The sequence below is a fragment of the Saccostrea cucullata genome, unplaced genomic scaffold (genome assembly GCF_032062105.1).
Source record: "Saccostrea cucullata isolate Sc308-1 unplaced genomic scaffold, CSIRO_AGI_Scuc_v1 ctg939, whole genome shotgun sequence".
NCBI lineage: Eukaryota > Metazoa > Mollusca > Bivalvia > Ostreida > Ostreidae > Saccostrea > Saccostrea cuccullata.
The window spans coordinates 88,878-108,697 of NW_026925621.1; the positions used below are offsets into that span (position 1 = coordinate 88,878).

The 19,820-nt window shown below is 34.2% G+C and overlaps 1 protein-coding gene across 1 annotated transcript in view; it reads left to right on the plus strand.

The window, feature by feature from the left end:
- LOC134269364 (uncharacterized) overlaps positions 1-14,941 on the plus strand; it is a 50,702-nt gene extending 35,761 nt beyond the window's left edge. Inside the window, exons 14-23 of the mRNA XM_062751561.1 lie at positions 5,294-5,421; positions 7,177-7,356; positions 7,771-7,802; positions 7,949-8,108; positions 9,619-9,681; positions 9,995-10,102; positions 10,319-10,377; positions 10,611-10,692; positions 11,003-11,155; positions 11,689-14,941. Of these exons, the coding sequence (XP_062607545.1) occupies positions 5,294-5,421; positions 7,177-7,356; positions 7,771-7,802; positions 7,949-8,108; positions 9,619-9,681; positions 9,995-10,102; positions 10,319-10,377; positions 10,611-10,692; positions 11,003-11,155; positions 11,689-11,802 (1,079 nt within the window). The 3' untranslated portion in view covers positions 11,803-14,941. The remainder of the gene's footprint in view (positions 1-5,293; positions 5,422-7,176; positions 7,357-7,770; positions 7,803-7,948; positions 8,109-9,618; positions 9,682-9,994; positions 10,103-10,318; positions 10,378-10,610; positions 10,693-11,002; positions 11,156-11,688) is intronic.
- Positions 14,942-19,820: the final 4,879 nt, after the last annotated feature.

Below are 19,820 nucleotides of genomic sequence, written 5' to 3' on the forward strand. Positions count from 1 at the left end.
ACTTTAAAATTAGATTAATTTTAAAAGATGTCAAAAAAGAAAGTATTAATTTTGTTTAGAGTAAGTTTGTATTATTTGGAAAGAGTTAGTTTCTTGTGTGGTTATCTCACTAAAGCCCTACAAGTATTATGGTCAGTTGCTTACAATATTTTTTTTCTCACTGGCTTCAAACAGTTTATTAATTAATTAAAAAGGAGAAGTTGGGTTTCACAAGTAATGTTGGGTCCTTACTGCACTCCTATATTAACACAACTTTTACTTTTCTTGTTTTACCTGTAATTATTTAATTTTTATACTTTTACCTGTGTTTTACAGGTTAATATTTATACCTTTACCTGTGTTTTACAGGTTAATATATTTATACCTTTACCTGTGTTTTACAGGTTAATATATTTATACCTTTACCTGTGTTTTACGGGTTAATATTTATACCTTTACCTGTGTTTTACAGGTTAATATTTATACCTTTACCTGTGTTTTACAGGTTAATATATTTATACCTTTACCTGTGTTTTACAGGTTAATATATTTATACCTTTACCTGTGTTTTACAGGTTAATATTTATACCTTTACCTGTGTTTTACGGGTTAATATTTATACCTTTACCTGTGTTTTACAGGTGAGGGGTGTGGATGTCTTCCGCGTGGAGCAATGAGAATCTGGGGGCAGACCCCCTCCCCAAAGACGACCCCGATAGCCCAGAAACAAACAATAACGACGACCTATCAAATGATGCAGAAGGGGTGTGGAGTCCAGACATTGAACAAAGCTTCCAGGAGGCCCTTGCTATATACCCCCCTTGTGGGCGGCGGAAAATTATCCTCTCAGATGAGGGAAAGATGTACGGTAAGTAAGGGAGTTATCAAAATTGAGAGGGGGTCAAGATGTTATAAAAGGTGGGCACTGTGGAGAGAGAAATTTACAAGTGTAGGGAAGAATTTCAGAGAGAGAGAAAAAAGGGAGGAGGGAGAGAGGAAAAAAAGATATAACGGAGTCGGAGGGTTAATAACCAAGTGAGAAAGTACCAGTATAAAAGGGGGGAGGGGTAATGCTCTACTCTTCTGTTGTATTTGAACAAAGAGGTTCAGTTAAGCAGACCAGGGGTTAGGGATCAGAGTTCAGAAAGTTGTTTTGAAAAGATATTTGAACAAGAATTCAAAGTTAACAAACTCTTCAATAGTCCGGAAACAAATGTTTGAAACTTCTATGATTAGGAGTTTATGTAAAAACTTTTGCGAATACAGTCAAGTCTGCGATAATACAAATTTTTGGGGTTGGGGGGATTGATCATATAGAAATACAGACACAGTAATAAATTTTCTGTTAAAGTGTCATCTTTGGAATACACAGGAATTACTAGGTCACTTTTTAATACTGACAATTCAAAAGTTAAGGGAAGTCGATACCAGGTAGAACTCATTGTTACGTTCGTACTCTTAGTTCTGTCCAATAATTAGATTTTGATGGTAAGGCGTAATGCAGTAAATCACATTTGACAGCCTGTATTTTCTCCTGATTGCTTAATGCGTCAATATGGTAGGTCATTTCCGTCTATTAGCCCGACCTTTTCAGGTGAGATAGAGAGATGACCAGCCTTGCTTGGGCTTCTCTCTCAGGTGGTAGCTACTGTTCTGTGTATTTTAGGGATGTAAGATTTATAAATTTATTTTGATTTTCAATTATTTTTTTTTTTTTGGGGGGGGGGGAGGGGGGATAATTATGAAGTAGAGACATTAATTGGATATTCATGTGAAAAATGGCAAAGGTATGCAAGAAACCTTCTGGAATTAGACATAAATTTTTATACTGTCACTGCCAGTCTCTTTATAAGAATGCAGGAGAAAAAGGAAAGTTATTTCTGATGACACAGTAAATCAAATATTGATGTCACAGGGGTCAAATTGATCAGGGAATGAAATGTCAACCATCAGCTGTGAGCTATACAGCAAGATATGCTGAGTATGTGAAACATCTGACAGCGATTCAATCATTACTATCCCTCCCCCTGATCCCGGGGGACAGCTGGGTTAATTAGGCATTGATAAAGAGATTGTCCTTAATATCTCTGCTCCATTCTCTCTATCCACTGCTTTTCTCTTCTTTGGATCTAAGCTTCTTTTTTAATTTTTTTTTTTTTACATTTTTAACCCAAATCTGCTGAGTTTGCATTTACAGTTCAGAGGGGTGAATCTGATCCCCTCCTTTTTCTTGACCAGTAATTGAGGTTTTTGTTCAGGTGGGGATAATGTTAGGGGGGTCATACCTGACTAACCTGAGCAAGTGATACAGAAGAGGTATAGAGATTTAGCTGTGATAGGTTGACTGACTTTAGATGAAGTTTCCCGTTTTATCAACACTCGGAGACCAGGCGACAACAAAGGCCATGTTTATTGGTAAAGAGGGGGCACTTGTTATAGAAGTACTGTATGTGGTTTGACCTGGGGGTGATACCCAGATCAGGGAGATCTCTACACAGGCTGGCTTTGTATAAAACTCAGATCAGCTGATAAGATAGCCATCTCTCCTCCTGTTATACAGATAAAAGTACTCTCCAGATTTTAATTAATTTCCTTCATTGCTTCACTCACTATTACAAGAGATATAGTAACTGAATTATTAGTGTAATGATTGTAAAATATTTTCAGTCCTAACTCGATCTGTTTGGCTTGTTTATTACACAATATTTTGAAAATTAAAAAAAATCAGCCCACCTCTTGAAATTTGTATTCAAATAGATGTACTTCTATGCTATCTTTATCTATCTTATGTTCTTAACTGAGAACATAAAACGCTATGTTTCAGACATTTTCTTTGCCAGTGTTACAAATCTTAGCGGATATTTTGAGTTTTATTGTTTAGTCCTGTTGAAATAGAACTCTTCAAGTTTCCAGATTTTCGTAAGACACAGGGACAATAGACAGGTAGAGGAAGCCACGTAAGAAATAAAGTGCCTCGTTTTTTTCTAATGCAGATGAGTCATCACTCAATGCCAAGGTGTACGTATAAACGATGACTAATTCCTGGTACCTAAATTAGGACCCAGTAAACGAGATCTCCATACAACTGTTTACCAAAAGTTTATTCATTTCAAGAGCAGAGCAAATACACTTAATTCAGACTGTCCAGTTCTTTGAATATGCCACAAAAATAAATATCCCAGCGGTCCCAGTTAATGCTTCCCTCAGCGGGGTTGGTAAAACCGATCCGTTCCCCCTCAGGCCCCCCATGTAAAAACCCCTCTGACAGTATGCAAATAGATCAAGTGTTGGGGCTCTGCCAAAAGTTTACCTTACAACCTGGTTAAAAAGCTCTAAAGAACACACCACAGAACGAAAAAAAACTAGGGCACGCTAATACAGAGGTGTATTGTCTACTTGTAGGAGTGATAGCACAGGTCGTAATTCTACCTGTAATCAGCTAACCTGTTTGTTAGCAGGTATACCTGTCTTGTAGAGTTTTCATAATAGCCCTCGGCCTGATGTTACGTGTGTAACTAAATATACATACATACAAAAGACGCAAAGCATAGAACGTCTGTGTGTAAAGAATACCTCGAAAATAAACAGAGGGAAAGATTGACTGATCCGCACCGCGATAAAGAACACCTGATGTGTTTCTGTTTAGTGTAGAGCCAGTTCTCTCGTTTTACTCTAGGTTTCATCTCATTTTTTGGTGCCCGGCAGATGTAACAGTCCCCTTAATGCTTGGGTACAGAGCATTGTTATTGAGACTAATGGTCTTATTGAGACGGATGGTCATATAAAGATCAGGGGAGATGTCTAGGATGGAGGGGTGGTCAGTTGCAGGAGTTCCTTTGTCATTAGATGATTAACCTTTCTCAACAAATCCTTGCAGTCCAAGAGAACTAGTAGACACTGACCAGTTAAAAAGGTGACCAATACAGGGGCACTGACCAAATAACAGACCAGAAATGGGCAGTGGACCCTGAGAATGACAAAGAAAAAGTTATGAAACATACCTTCTTACTAGTCAATAGCTGTTGTGTAATTCTTATGAGGATTGACTTAACTTGACATGATACATATTGTAATAATATTGTAGTAAAAGGCCATTTAAGTCCACTTTACAACCAAGTTAAATTTCAGGGGATAGGGAAGTAAGATTTTCTGGACACAGTGTTTAATTGTTTGGAAATTGATTCTAGGCAGAAGCAATCTGAAATGGATTTAAGCGAGATAAAGCAGTAAGCATTACTCATAAAAAAGAGAGAGGAGGGTGGGATGGGGTATAGCATGAGAAGCCAGGAATTTTGATGTTGTGAGGACAGATCAGCATAGAGGGCTTCCCTAGGGAATCTTCTATAACCCCCCACCCCCACCCCGGGAATCTCCTATAACCCCCAGAGTCCCATGCCACTGTTGCTCTGCCTCAGGTAGATGCCTGAATCCAGTAGAGCTACCCATGGTTATTATCAGTACTTATCAAACTCACAGAGCCGGCACTTGGGACACAAGTTTGTCAGTCAGACAGAAAATTAATATCAAAGTAAATAAATCTACCTAGGCAGCAGGAGGGTGCGAGAGTGGTCTGCGGCAATCTAAGGGAGCAGATAGCGGCTATTGGGGGTGTCAATCAGACCGAGCTGTCGGGGCTTTATAAGAAGTTACAATCAGTAACAAACTTATCTTTATTGTCAAGCAGACAGGTGTCCTGCTCACCTGAGATCAATCAGCAATGAAGATTTTGTGTAGATTTTGATACAGATTTGGGAGGAGATGTGTGTGTTTGGGGAGAGCGAGGGGGTCACTCTGACTAGGAAAACATTTCATATTAGTTTATGTTTACATGGTTATACAAAGTTCCAAAAAAATATTGTGATGTTATGAAATATCAAAATATAGAGAAATAGGATATAATTATAAGATATAATTTTTGCTTCTTTGGTTGTTTTTTTTTTTTTTTTTTTTGATATGAAATTTGTACCCAAGAAAAGTGTGAAGTTGACTTTGTATATGGATTTCATGAATGACCAAGTATAAACACTAAACAAACCAAATCACAAGTTTACTATTTGTAGACATCAGTAAGAGAATATAGAATTGATGTTTCATAACATTTTGTATATTACTTAATTTTATTATATATTGACTTATTTTAAATTAATGAAAGATCTATGAAGAAAAAGTATGCATGAATGTATATATGTAGAAAGCTTTAGCTGACATAACAGGTACTGGTTGAAGACGATTTTAAAATAGAATTATCTCTGATGAGCTATTACTGAATTAGCATGCAAATCTTAATGTACACATGGCTATTGTTTAATTCCAGGTCGTAATGAGCTGATTGCCCGATATATCAAACTGAGAACGGGAAAAACCCGGACAAGGAAACAGGTGTCCAGTCACATACAAGTCCTGGCCCGCCGGAAAGCCAAAGAAATTCAGGCACAACTTAAGGTAAACAAGTCCCCACTCAAAAGTAGGGCCATCTCTGGCCTGCTGGAAAGGCACAACTTAAGATTCAACTTCATTCAAGAAGTCTATCTACCACCCAAAGTCTGGTCCATTTTAGAAGTAATGTTGGCAGACAATGAGAAGTGACCACCACCCATATCCCCATCAAAGATTTAGAGAAGTCAAGAAACACGGATACTTATTGTCTCCATAGTCCAGGGTGCTTCAAAAGAAGGGCTTAGGGAGATAAAAACATAAAAATCGAAACAGGATTTCACAGAAAAGACAAAGTAATGACTCATAATTGAGATGGGCAAATACTTGACTTGGCTACCAAATTTGTGCAGAGAATCCAATTTTTTTTTCTAAATAAAACTATTCCTAGGGGAGTATAAGAGGTATTTTCTAGGAATCTGTGCACAGTGTTAGGTTAGGCCTGAATAATGAAGGAAGTGTTTGTTTATCAGTGTACTAGATAACGCAGGTTCAGAGATAAAACCCAAATCTCTTCACATGTGGAATTTATTTTTGTATTTTTTTCTAAGTTTTCAAAAAAAAAACACACAGGTGTGTAAGCTCTGAACTGTTATGGATGTGGATGATTGAACTTCTGTTTGTAAACTGTCCTCCTGTTATAAGACTCACTCACTATGTGTGGAGTTGCTTTAATTATGAACCTGTCTTAAGAATGGGATAAAAAGCACATGGTTTTAGTCCCTGGTTTAATAAATGAAGTAAAATCTCTGTCTGAATCTCTTTAAGACAGTGGAATGAAGATGTTCACTTCTGACACTTTTCAGTAAGAAGACCTGGCTCATTTCTCCATTGGTGACTAATTTTATGCTAAACATGTACTGACAATAGACATGATTTATACAAAAAGCTCTTCTCAAAATACCCCCACATTGTGCATATTAAAAAGAAAATTTGATTTGATTTAGATATATATAGAATTTTAGAATTTGCAAATCAAATGTCCGTGGCCATTTGGTGTAAACAGCCCTGTCACAATTCTGCATGGGATGAATCATATAACTATTCTAGATTTTAAGATTGGTTTTGATCTAGAGGAAATGATCAACTGCAGATAAACTACAGAAAAAATTATAAACAGCATTTTTAACTGAGTAAAATTTGGGAAAAAAACATTGTTCTTTCATGTTAAAAAAAAAGGGGGGGGGAGAGACTTTAATCCATAATAAACAGAATTTTTATTTTGGAGGGAAAATAACAAGGATTATAAAGATCCTATAATGATTACGGTAGTTTTCTTTTTTTTTATGAGCCTCAATTGGAAAATCAATTTAACAAGAAAAATAAACTAAAATAATAAAAGATTGAAAGGCAGATTTGATGATTGTGTACTTTATGTCTAAATTCAATTCAGCCTGTGTACACCTTTGCTTTTGACAAATCAGATAGTTAACAGTATACCTTCGTTTATGACAGACCTGTTTGAAGTATGATGGATGCATAATTTTAAAAAGTAGACCAATTCAGTTTTAGTTTAATTAATTGAAATTGTTCTTTATTTTGCACTAATTCCTATCTTGCTAAATTATTTCATGATTTCACAAAGAAATTAACACGATACCTTTTTATAATTTCTGTCTAGGTTTTCTAATAATTTTTATTTCTGACCAGTGATTTGTAATATTTATTTCTGACCAGGTTTTCTTATAATTTTTATTTCTGACCAGTTATTTATAATTTGGATTTCTGACCAGTTGTTTGTAATTTTTCTGATTTTTTCTCCAGTCCATCCCGATGCAGGATCAGGCCGCCAAAGACAAGGCTCTCCAGAGTATGGCCTCGATGTCCTCCGCCCAGATCGTCTCCGCTAGTGCTATCCATAATAAGGCCCTCGCCCAGGGCCTGCCCGTGCCCAACATGGGCAGTGTTCGACCGTCCTACCCTGGGGGGCCCAGTGGGTCTCAGGTAAGCAGGCTTCCTTACCCCCTAGAAGGCCAAGGTGTCAAATTTGAAATCTGACCCATTCACATTTCTTTTCTACCAATGTCAGCTTAGTTTTGGTAGAAAAGTCATTGAATCAGGTCCTTTTTTTTTAGTTTCAGTCCATCTATTTTAAAACTTGATTGGATAGGGTTGTTGTTATGCTAAGTCTTTTGTTACTTGGTAGGATTTTCCAGTCCATTTAGCATTGACAATCTTTAATTTTACCAAAAAAGAAATCTTATTTTGAAATTTGGAGGAAAAAAAATTAAAGCACTGCTATAACCATTACTAGCCAGAAACTCAGTGATATACAGAATCTATTGATAAATTCATATTGAAAAAGATTAAAATCATAGTAATTTATGTTCATTTCTAACATTTTAATCTGTTTTTTAGTTTTGGCAAAACAACATGGGGCCCCAAGAAGAGTAAGTAATTGTAATTGATCTTCTAAAAAAAATTTTCATTTTCCACATCCTTGATGTATTCTGGAATTATTGGTTTTAAAAGTCCTATATGCAATTCACAGACATTTATAATGTCTAATTCTTTCTTCCCTTGTACCTTTTTTCAGTGTGAAACCCCAGTTTGGTAACTACAACACAGATGTGAAGCCCCCGTCATCTATGAACGAGTCAATGCCCCCTGCTTGGCAGGGACGCTCCATTGCCGGCCCCAAACTTCGTCTTGTGGAGTTCTCGGCTTTCTTAGAACAAACCAGAGACCCAGATACTGTAAGTATATGTAGCAGTCAAGAAATGAAGCAGCATCACAAGATTACGTTCTATATTATTGAAACATCATAAAGCATTTATAGACAATGTTCTTCTTGTCGAGATTAAGACTTCATTTTAAAAAAGTTCAATTAAGTCCAAAAATTTTCAATTTAATTAAATTTAGATGTTGGTTTCCACTTGCATTCTTGCTTCACTAACATCTAACAACATCCCGTAGAGGGTCACATCAGAGGTCAAATTCTATCAACCAATCAAATAGTCGCCTGCAAGATCTTGGTATATTTGTTGAAGTGAATATAAGTCTAGAATTTGACCTCTGACGTGACCTGTTATGGGATGTTGTTAGGTGTTAGTGTAGCGAGTATGCGAGTGGATCAAACATCTAATTTTAATTAGATTAAAAAATTCTAGAATACTGATTTTTTGTAAGTAATTCAGTATGCTAACATTAAATCACATGGTGTTAGAAATAAATTTAGAAATATATATTGAGGGTAAAATAGAGTTCTGATCTATATTTACTGATCTGGATAAATTTATCTCACATCTGAAGTTTTTTATAATTTTAATCAGTAGAACATTAAAGTCCAAAAAATTACTGTAACCAATGTTAATACTGATTTTTTATAAGTAATTTAGTATGCTAACATTAAATCACATGAATGACTTATTATTATTCATATTTAAAATCATAAACCAAGAAATATATATTGAGGGTAAAATAGAGTTCTGATCTATATTTAATGATCTGTTTTCCACAGATAAATTTATCTCACTGGCAATACACTGAAGGTTTTTATCAATTAAGTTTGGAGAATCAAGTAGTAACCAATGTTAGATTTAGCCTAACTCAGGGCTAACAGCGAGTGTTACTGTAACCAATGTTAGATTTAGCCTGACTCAGGGCTAACAGCGAGTGTTACTGTAACCAATGTTAGATTTAGCCTGACTCAGGGCTAACAGCGAGTAAACTGTCTGACATCACACAGCCATCGTTTCTTCTCATTCTCTAAAGGTCAAGTCATTCAAGAGATATTAAGTTAGAATAAAGAGACCTATTACTACTGTGGTGTATTGATTTCTCATTGATCGCGGCCCATCTTTGATTGGTTGTACCTTACTGATAATTACCTGGGGTGAATCCATGTATGAATTCACAACTATATTTTAATATCAGCCAAAACATGATAAATAATTAACTTGGAAAGAGATGTATAAAATCAGGATCAATTTTATCCTAAAGTTGTTACGTTTTGCGTTTATCAGACTATCATTGCCTTGACCTAGCAGATCAAATTTTACAACAAGATCTATTTCAGATGAAGTGAAAAATGATAAGAAATTCAGACAAAAAATGACTGGTAAATGAATCAAATAAAATGTAAATGATTCCTTGGGGAGAGAAAAATGAAAGCTTAGAACCAGGTGATAGAGTCCTAGCGTCTGTTATCAGTTTATATTACTGGTGTGTGTTTACATTTTACAATGTTTTTTTTCTTTGTTTCAGTTTCACAAGCACCTGTTTGTCCACATTGGGTCCAATGCAAGCTACTCAGACCCCCTGCTAGAGGTGCGTTCATTTCTCTTGTAATTCATATGAAATATTATAATTACGGGTTAGGATTAAGTCTTGAAATGTGATGATTAGTGATACATATTGATTCTGATTCATAATTGCATGTTTATAAACATTGTGTATGACTACTTTATTACTGTGTTATAAATTTAACCTGAAAATATGTTAATTTACTATGTCTGTAATATCTAACTTTGCTTATCATCCACTTTGTACTAGATGAGATGTACAATTCTTGTTGGATTAAAACAGCTGTGCTTACAAGGTACCAAAATAAGGAATCTAAAGGTGTACTTTTAATTTTTAGGCAGTTGATATCCGGCAAATTTACGACAAATTTCCGGAGAAGAAGGGCGGGTTAAAGGAGTTGTATGACAAAGGGCCGCAATCGGCGTTTTTCCTCGTCAAGTTCTGGGTGAGTTCAGAAACCGTAGGGCGGGGAATAATTAAATTTTCTCTAAATTATTCTGCTTAATATACAAGAAAGATGTAATAGACATAAAGTATTTTAGCTTCATTCTTGAAAGCTGATTTTTATTTTACTTGGCATTCATAATATGAACAAACTTAAACCTATCCTTATTGAGGTATAAAAAGAAAGAAATAAACGTTTTCATTGTTTGATTTTTAGGCAGATATAAACACAAATGTTCAGGACGAGACGGGAACGTTTTACGGCGTCACAAGTCAGTAAGTATTGGGACGGAGAACTAGTTTAGAGGACCAGTAAACCTTCAAAAGACTTCTTGTTAATTTTCAAAAGCATGAAAAATTGAGGTTTTATAGGTGAACAATTGTTTCATGCCTTTGCATTATTATAACCCTTTACTTCAAACAAACTGAATAACATTGCTATTTTAGCTAGGGTTTGTGTAATTGTGTAATTCCTCCTCCTTTTAATGTTTGTGAAATGTGACTTACAGGTATGAGAGCAATGAAAATATGGCAATAACTTGTTCCACCAAGGTGTGTTCATTTGGAAAACAAGTCGTGGAAAAAGTGGAGGTACGTCAACAGATTTGATTTTTAAAAAAAAAAGGGAGAATGGGGTTCACGAAATATTAAATTGATCAGAAAGCAAGCAAACCTTTTTGTAATGCACATTTAGGAACTAGCAAAACATTTTAATTAAATGAATGAGATCTTTTACCCAAAAGTAAGAATTTATTTAAATTTACAGATCATTTGTTCACAAAATCTTTATGGGGAAAAAATTAAATTGGAAAGTATAATTTCTTATAGATGGGTCACCTATTTTCTTTTATAAAGTGGGTCACTTTTTGCCGTTACAGATAATTGTGATATTTGATTTCAGACTGAGTTTCCCCGGTACGAGAATGGTCGATACGTGTACAGGATAAATAGATCACCGATGTGTGAATACATGATCAACTTTATACATAAACTTAAACATCTACCAGAAAAATACATGATGAACAGTGTGCTAGAAAATTTCACCATTCTACAGGTAAATAATCAAGCAGCATGCTGGGAAAAAAATTATAAAAAGTCTGTAAAATAACTGTAGACGTACTTTTTTAGGGGTCATAATTCCACGTAATCTACATTTCTCTTTAATCCGCGTGAAGAAAATTACGCGGATTTCCTAGACTGTCACTTTGTGCCTTACATTTATATTAAGAAGGCGTGGACAAACAAATTTCCGCGGAAAATTTGTGACCGCGTACACAGCATAAATTAATACCACATGGAAAAAAGTATGTCTACAGTTTGTTGTGAATGATCTTGGAACCAGTGTCTAAAATTTGAGACTGGACTAAATTTTTTGTAGATTTTTTCTGTTTTTTTTTTTTTTTGTTCTGTCAGAATTATTTAAAGATCCTATGCAATTTTATCTTCATACTTCATCTTAAAAATCTGCAATGCAAGTTTAAGAGAACTATCTTGCTTAAATTTGGATTAATAACGCTCAATGAGTTATTTTTTTACAGAAATATAATCAAAAGCCCTGAATTGATTTTTACGTTGTTTACTTTTTAGGTTGTCAGTAATCGTGACACACAGGAAACGTTAATGTGCATATCGTATGTGTTTGAAGTCTCCACCAGTGAACATGGTGCCCAGCATCACATATACCGCCTGGTGAAAGACTAGCCCCCCACCCCCACCCCCCCAATGCTTTAAGTAGCCTCAGCATCTAGTGCCACAAGGGAAGTCACCTACAGAATGTGCCACACCCCCACTGTTCTTCCAGTTGATTGGGTGAATTCAGACACGCCCACTTCACACATCACATTAGGCAGCTCCTATACTGCTATCGGTGACGTTAACTACTGCTGTCTGACGAAGGCTCTCATGTCACGTCTCTCGTAAATTTTCTATTTTTATACATATGCAAATTTATTTATTATTTAGAAGGTAAATGAAATCATTGCTATATTGCTGTTTTAACTCTGATTTTACAGTTGATTTTTTTTTTAAAAAAAAATAATGGATTACAAATTCCGTCATTATTTCAACACCTTAAACCCAGCCTTAATGAGTGAACAATTTACTGGCTGTGTTTTTAGGATTTTTTCCTTCATCATTAAAGCATGTATATAAATATATCACACAAAAAGAAATGCCAAATATTTTATTTTCTCAATATTCATTGATACATCCACACACAGAAAAAAACAAAACATTTGTTGACAAGTGAACTTTTCACCCCTTTCATTTTACTAAGATTGTGAAAGCTAATAAGCTTAAAATATTGTTTTGTTGTCTTTGTAAACATCACTCTTTCACAGTCTGACCATCAGAATGCATTTACACCTACTTTTTACTGATTAATGAATAATGGACTTAAATCTAGGATGTTATTGCAAAACCAACACTTGGCATTGTTTTTATTTTGTAATGTTTTTCATAAGTATAGTACCAATCCAATGTAATGCCGAATTGTAGGCAAAATTTTGGTTACGATATGTACATACATATATATACACATGTATATTTTAAATGAAAAATTAGTGTATCAAATGGTTAATTATGAGATGTAAACTAATGATCTATTGAGAATTGTAAATATTAACCATTCTGTAGGGCTTCTATTATCATAATTCTTCCATGCCAATCAAAGACTGTGTCAGTGTATTAGAGAGAGAGGGAGAGAGAGAGAGTCTGGTGTGAGGGAAGGTCAAAGCTGCCTTTCAGAATTTTGAATAAAATACATTATGGATAATGAACATACTGTTTTGAATGAAGAAATTTAAGTGACTGTTTTAAAGTCAGCTGTTAGTTTATGCTTCACTGTTGATTTTTTTTTTTACAATAACTTTTTTTAATGAGGAAGTTTTAAATTTTATGATGAAATGGTTGAGAATATCTTTGTTAAGATTTTTACATATTTTGACTGCGACTGTTTTAGGTTGTTAAATGTCTAAGGTTGTAGTGCAGATGGGGGCATGTGATGGTATTTTTGGGTAATGAGTAGACATTTTTTACAAAGGGAGTTAAGAAGTATAAGAATTTTACTTTAGTGTAAGAAAAAACCAGAGAAGAATTTCTCCAGTAGAGAGCATTGATTAGGGAGAATTCATTATTTAGTATGTTGGGGAGGTGCTGTTGTAAATTTAGAGAGAGGATCTTTTTATTGTTTTTGTTGATCTCAGTTGTATATTACTGCATTTGTACATTGTCAATGTGGCATTCAAACCTTACACATTTACAAACATTGATGTAGAATTATTCACCATTATTTGAGTATTTCTCCCCGTTCAACTATGCATGATGTCCCATCTGTATGTCTGTTGGTCATTTATAGGCATTTGTTAAGTGTGTACATTGCATGTTTGGAATTTTTTGTTCACTGTATAAAATCCTGTTATCTATTCATATTAACTCCAATATACCACACAACTGGTAATTATGGCAGATCATTTTTTTTTTTTTTGCAAATTGATCCCTACTTAAAATTTAGATTTTGGCATTTGAAATTTTCTCATTTCCATTCAAACTGCTATCCTAAAAGTATTGGGGGAAAATGGAAATTCTCTTTTTTGTAACATTGCGGAAAAGAAATAATTTTTTGGGGGGAAATGCAGATTACTTGTTATGTGGAAACTCCTGTCTGGAATGATTTATACGGAGACTTCTTTTTCTTCCCCTCCCCCTTTTTTTTTTTAGAAATATAGTTTTTTGGTCCCATTTATTTTGTTCAGAGTGAGAAATGTCCAAGTTATTATTGTGACTCATATATAAATCTTGCCTTTACCAAAACGGTGTCTGAAACTGTTGATATAGACAAACCTATGCAATCTATACTTTCTGCCTATTTCTCTCAGGTTACGTCTTTTTTTGCACCATGCTCCATGGTCAAAAATATCCCTAATGTGAATGAAAAAGAAACAGATATGCAGTTATTTTATTTATTGAGAAGCTAGCAGTAGTGTTAGGTAAGGACTTCTTTAAACAGGGGTGGGGATTGGGAAAAGTGTTAAATAATTATCATTTTTATATATTTTACACAGAGTTCTTTTTATCTTTGAAGGAAGAATTAGCCTTATATGGTGCTACTTTGGAGCATCCTTTTTTCTTCTAACTTAAAATCACTACTGACTGTTAGTAAAAGAAACTGATTGTGACCTAGTACATTTTGGAGATGGGAAATTGAGAGTTATGTGATATGATGACTTATCTGTAAAGTAAATTTTGGTGCATTTTGAAATAGCCAATATATTTTTGTGTATTTATGATAAAAATATATGAATAGATATTCGCCCCACCTATTGCTATATAGTGCCTTTATAAACTTGCGTCCAACTCTGGTAGAATTTTGTGATGGCATTTTCTTTTTATATTCACAAGATCTAGATCATTCATTTTAAAATTAACAATAAGAATAAGAAGTTTAGAAAGTCTCATAGAAAAATCTGCAAATCTTGAACAATGCTAATTGAATAATATGTAGTTCTATTGGATTATTTTTGATAGGAATTTATGTCTGAAGTATAATGATCAAAAAATGTATATATTTTTAATCATTATGTAATATTTCTCCATTTTGATGATGCAACACTTTGAACTGGTGCGTTTTTATGAATACTTACATTATATTTGACTGATTATAAATGACTGCTATAAACACAGTGAGCCAGCATTCACACCTGTAGTCAGTCAGACACCATTGTACATTTAACAGCTGTATAATGCTTTGTTGGAGAATGGTTTATTTTACCTGATTACCAGGTATTAATGTTTTGTATAAAATCAAGAAAAAAATACAAACAATAAAACAAAATTATATATATTCAGTATTTTATTTTCATTATTTTATTGTGCATGGGAGATAACTCGTATAGGTCATTGCAGAAAATACCTGTGGGCAAAAAAATATTATTCTATAGAATTAGATCAAAGTTAAAAAGCAGTTTTCCTATGACAGAAAGTGTCTGGAGGCTGATTTGTAGCAGTTATTATTATTACATGCAGGATTATAAGACTACTCAACACAGGATAATGGTAGCTAAGTTTCAAAATTAGCAGGAATCTCACAGTAAAATTTTTTTTTAAAAAGTCATTATGTATAAGAAAGATCGTCTTAAGCAAAATGAATGACTTAGTACATTGATTTTTCAGACTCAGCTATGCTAAAATTTAGAGGGTGGTGTAAAGAATATTTGAATTCTGTTTGATAAAAACCTAGTTAAGGAGATGGGCAAGCAAGACCTGTAAAATGCTTATTATTGCTCCAAGTTTATAAAAGTTTGATTTTAGTATCTAGAGTAGAGTTCTTATGAACAGACAAATCATTCTGTAAATCATACAGTGTGTATGATTTATTTCAAATATCTCCCAAGATTACAGCGTTTTCCATTTCAAATTTGATCAAAAACACATTTTAGAAATGAAATTTATACGTATCCACTGATAGGCTTTTGAAGAAATTGTACAATTTTATATATAGTATTTAAAAAAGACATGATACAAACAAAAAATGAATGCCTGGATTGGAATATATTTTTTGGCCTAATTTTATTGCAAATGAGGCAAATAATATGTGGTATACAAAGAAATTGTAAACCTTCTGTGACGTTCAATAGTCTACCCTTCTGAAATTATCCAAGTTGTTATTCTATACAAATATCTTTTCACTTCAAATTAAATTTTTGTGCAACTTTGAATAAAAATGAAAAACTACGCAGTGATTTTTTTCATTTTATTCATTAAAACATGACCCCAATTGTTATTTTTAAATTTTTTGACAATTGTTAGTTTGTATCAGCTATCCCATCATCGCAAACCACGGCCAAGATATACGATCCTCTCCCATTCTGTAGCTATATGCGGACTCCGGACCGTGGCTTGAGACGATGCATCTGTTGTTTAATTCGATCATTTTACGATGCATATATATAGAGATTTTAAACACCATAAATCACTTCTGATTTCGTGTCATTTGTATATAAGCATTGGTAAATATCGTTAGATAAAAAGAACTTCAATTAAATATATAATTCTAATATACTTTTATAAAAAGGGATAAAAATTTTATTTTTTTCTAAGATCGATTTGAGAACTTCAAAGGACCTTGAAGCACACTGAGAGGTATAAAATGAAAATTGTTCCATGAATAGATTTATTTTTCAAGCCTCATTTTAAATAAAATTATAGAATAAAGAGTTATTCTTCCTGGCCGAGGATCGGAGTACTTTAAACTACTACAGAAATTCAACTCTTGATAAATTTTTTGTGAGTTAAATAAATGTGATTTAAGAATATAAAAGTTTAAAATCAATTTCATTTTCAAGATTGGTAAAATTTTGTCCATGAGAAGTATACAAATACATTTTAATTTAATTTTGTTTGTTTGTATGTTAGTTTTTAGTCTTTCTGAAAAGAAAGAAATGAAGTTTGAGTCTAGGTTTTCACTATCCTACTCTTCCGTTTTTGTTAGTATGTGTTATTGTATATTAAGATTCATTAATACTCTGATAAGAGATAACTCTTAATGACATAAATGTCTATATTATATTTCTTTATAGACTTGCCAAATTAAGGTGTCTTTTTGTCCAATTTTGCCCCGCAAGCTATGCTATAATAATTTCTTTGTATTTTACTTATTGCTACCACAATACGGACAGTTTCCAGTCGCGGTTCAGGCTCAATCCCTACTATTAAGTCGCACCAAGACATTCTTAGATTTTCAATATTTTACTAAAATTGTTTATTCGCTCTAATAGAGCTATGAATTCTTCCTCTCTATGTTAATCCATCATTCGGAAGAGTCTTGGGCAGAATTTACCATTTATAGTGAAGTTAAAAGAAAAGGAATTGTTTTGAAGTTATAAGAGTTGCTTCCCATTTGACGATTCAAAGCATTTCAGTAAGTAACTAAAACAAAATGTAAAAATTCCGTTCAGTTTATTACAGGCGTAGGGATTTTAACAGGGGTTCCGGGTGTAGTCCCTCTTTTTTTAAAGACAAACTTAATGAAAGATATTGAAAATTGACTTTTTTGTTGATTAAGACCCCCTTTACCCCAATTTCAATTTGATTCCGACGTTTATATCATTTAAAAAACTTGCATCGTTGTAAAGCACGTGAAATATTGCCAAATTTTGCATTGATGAAACACACACAAAAATATTTACATCCGCATATGAATATAATTTCTTCATGTTATTTCTGGAAAAAAAATATATGCGATCAAATCCCTGCATAAACTACATTAGGCAATATGTATCATTCTGTGAAAGTTTCATTAAATCAGTGGCCGTTCCATCAATGAAACGTACAAAGACGTAACAGCATCATTAACACAATAATTAATCTTTTTATATCCTGCTTTTAAAATGATAATAAACAGATATAAATATAACAATAAAAATGTCTTTCTTTGTTTGTTGTTACTGGAATGAACGGTCGGGGTGTAGACCCCAGCTATTGACAAACTTAATGAAAAAAAAATTAACATAACCCGCTTACGCAATTTATTTGATTTTTATATCATTTAAAAACTTGCATCGTTGTAAAACACGTGAAATATTGCCAAATTTTGCACTGATGAAACACACAAAAATGAACGAAGATAAGGCATAAACAGTTATACAGCCCCCAGCCTCACAATACTACCGCAATTAACAGGCTGACCCAGGAACCCTGGCATGGTGAGGATGACAGACCCGTGTCCAGATTTCAGGGGTGGGATCAGGTGCCTAGGAGGAGTAAGCTCCCCTGCTGACCGGTGACACTCGCTGTGAATCCAATGTATTGATCAGATAGATAAAACATTCCGTAGTCAGTATTTAGTTTAAAAACAATGGCCTAACGAAATTAGTATGAACAAGTCATCAAAAATACGACACAGAGATAGGATTTATTCTAATAAGCGGGTCATTATAACAACTATAGAATTTACAAAATGCTGATTTTAAACGACATCGTTGAAGTTCCCTTTAAAAATTTTTTTTTTCTTCTTTGAACTATTTTAGAAATGAAAAGAAGTTGATAAAAAATCTGGATATTTGGACGAATCCTTTACAATGTAGTGCAATTTGGACGAATCCTTTACAATGTAGGGCAATCCCCCTCCAAAAAATTGACGGACACGTTTATTGCTTATCATATGTTCTATAGACATTTTTCATGAAGAGTTATTCATCTTTTGATCTAGCGCATTATACAGCGGAGTGAAGTGTCGTTCAACTTAAAGTTAAGTTTTGTCCTTGATAGAAAATCTTTATCAAAACAATTAACTCATATTAAATTTCAACAAAGAATTCACATAAATAGTATATAGGAATAAAAGTGCAAACTAGAGGCTAACCCTGCCAAAATCAACAACAGCAAACAAAAGCCCTGTCCTTTACCCCCTTTTCAATGTGGTGGTTGTATTTTTTTTAATACATGTGTATGATTTTTCTGTATTTTTGATTAACACAAGAAAGCTTTCAATGAAGTATTTAATTCATAATTCTTCCATTACACATTAAGTCACTCTTAAGACGGCGACAGAAATCTAGCAGGAAATCCCCCTTCCTTCAGGACGAGGACCAATGGAGGAGGTTTTTAATGTTTCATAAATTTTCTCTCCAAAAGCTATCTTGAAAGAAAAAACTTTGAAATGCATTACAATAAAATTTAAATCTCCGACCTAGGAAAAGGAAAAAAAAAATACAGTGAAAACTGTCTAATCCGTCACCTGTCTACACCGTCACCTGTCTACTCCGTCATCTGTCTGATTCGACACCTTGCAATCCGTTTCATTATGAATTCCTATTCATACTAAAATTCTTATTCTACTGTTTTTTCCTATGTTTTTTTAATACCGTGTAATCGGACCCCCTGTGTATTCTGATACAAAATGTGTCTCCCAGTGCAAGACATAACCCCGATATCACGAAACATCTTAAGCTTAAGTCAAAATATTCATGTTGTACCAGAATTTTGATTAAGTCAAATAGATAAAAATTAAAAAATTTTCTTTTAGATATTTCGTTACAAAAGTGTTGTTATCTGCAACATTAGAGATTCGTTCAATAATGAATAAACATTTTACAGGCGATTGAAAATTTGACTTTTGTCAGCACCTACTGTGACATTGGGATCTCACGTTATACGGCCAATAAGGATCAGCCTCCAATTCCGACAGTGGGATTCGAACCTGCGGCGTGAAGATTGATTGATTAATTGTATGTTGTTTAACGTCCCTCTTAATAATTTTTCACTCATATTGAGACGCCACCACTTGACGGTGGAGAGCTACAAATTTTGTCCTATACCCGGCGCTCTGGACCAGGATCTTTTTCGTGCCAGCTCCTACTGCGACACGGAACCTCAGTTTATACGGTCTCATCCGACGGACTGGTCACCACGTCCCACAGTGGGATTCGAATCCGCGACGTACGGATCAATTCCTTACTTCGCGAACTATAGACGCCTTGAAGATGAACTCCTTAATTACTCCGTGACTCAGTGCAAACGTTCTAAACACTGCACTATGCTGAACCGCCGCGCCATGCTGTACTATTGCGCAGTACTGTACCACTGCAAAAGGCAGTATCATCGCGCCATGCTATATCACATTCCCATGCTGTACCACCGTGCCATGCAGTGCCATCGCGCAGAACTGTACCACTGCGCCATACTGTACCATCGGACCATGCCATACCAAATTCACACGCTGT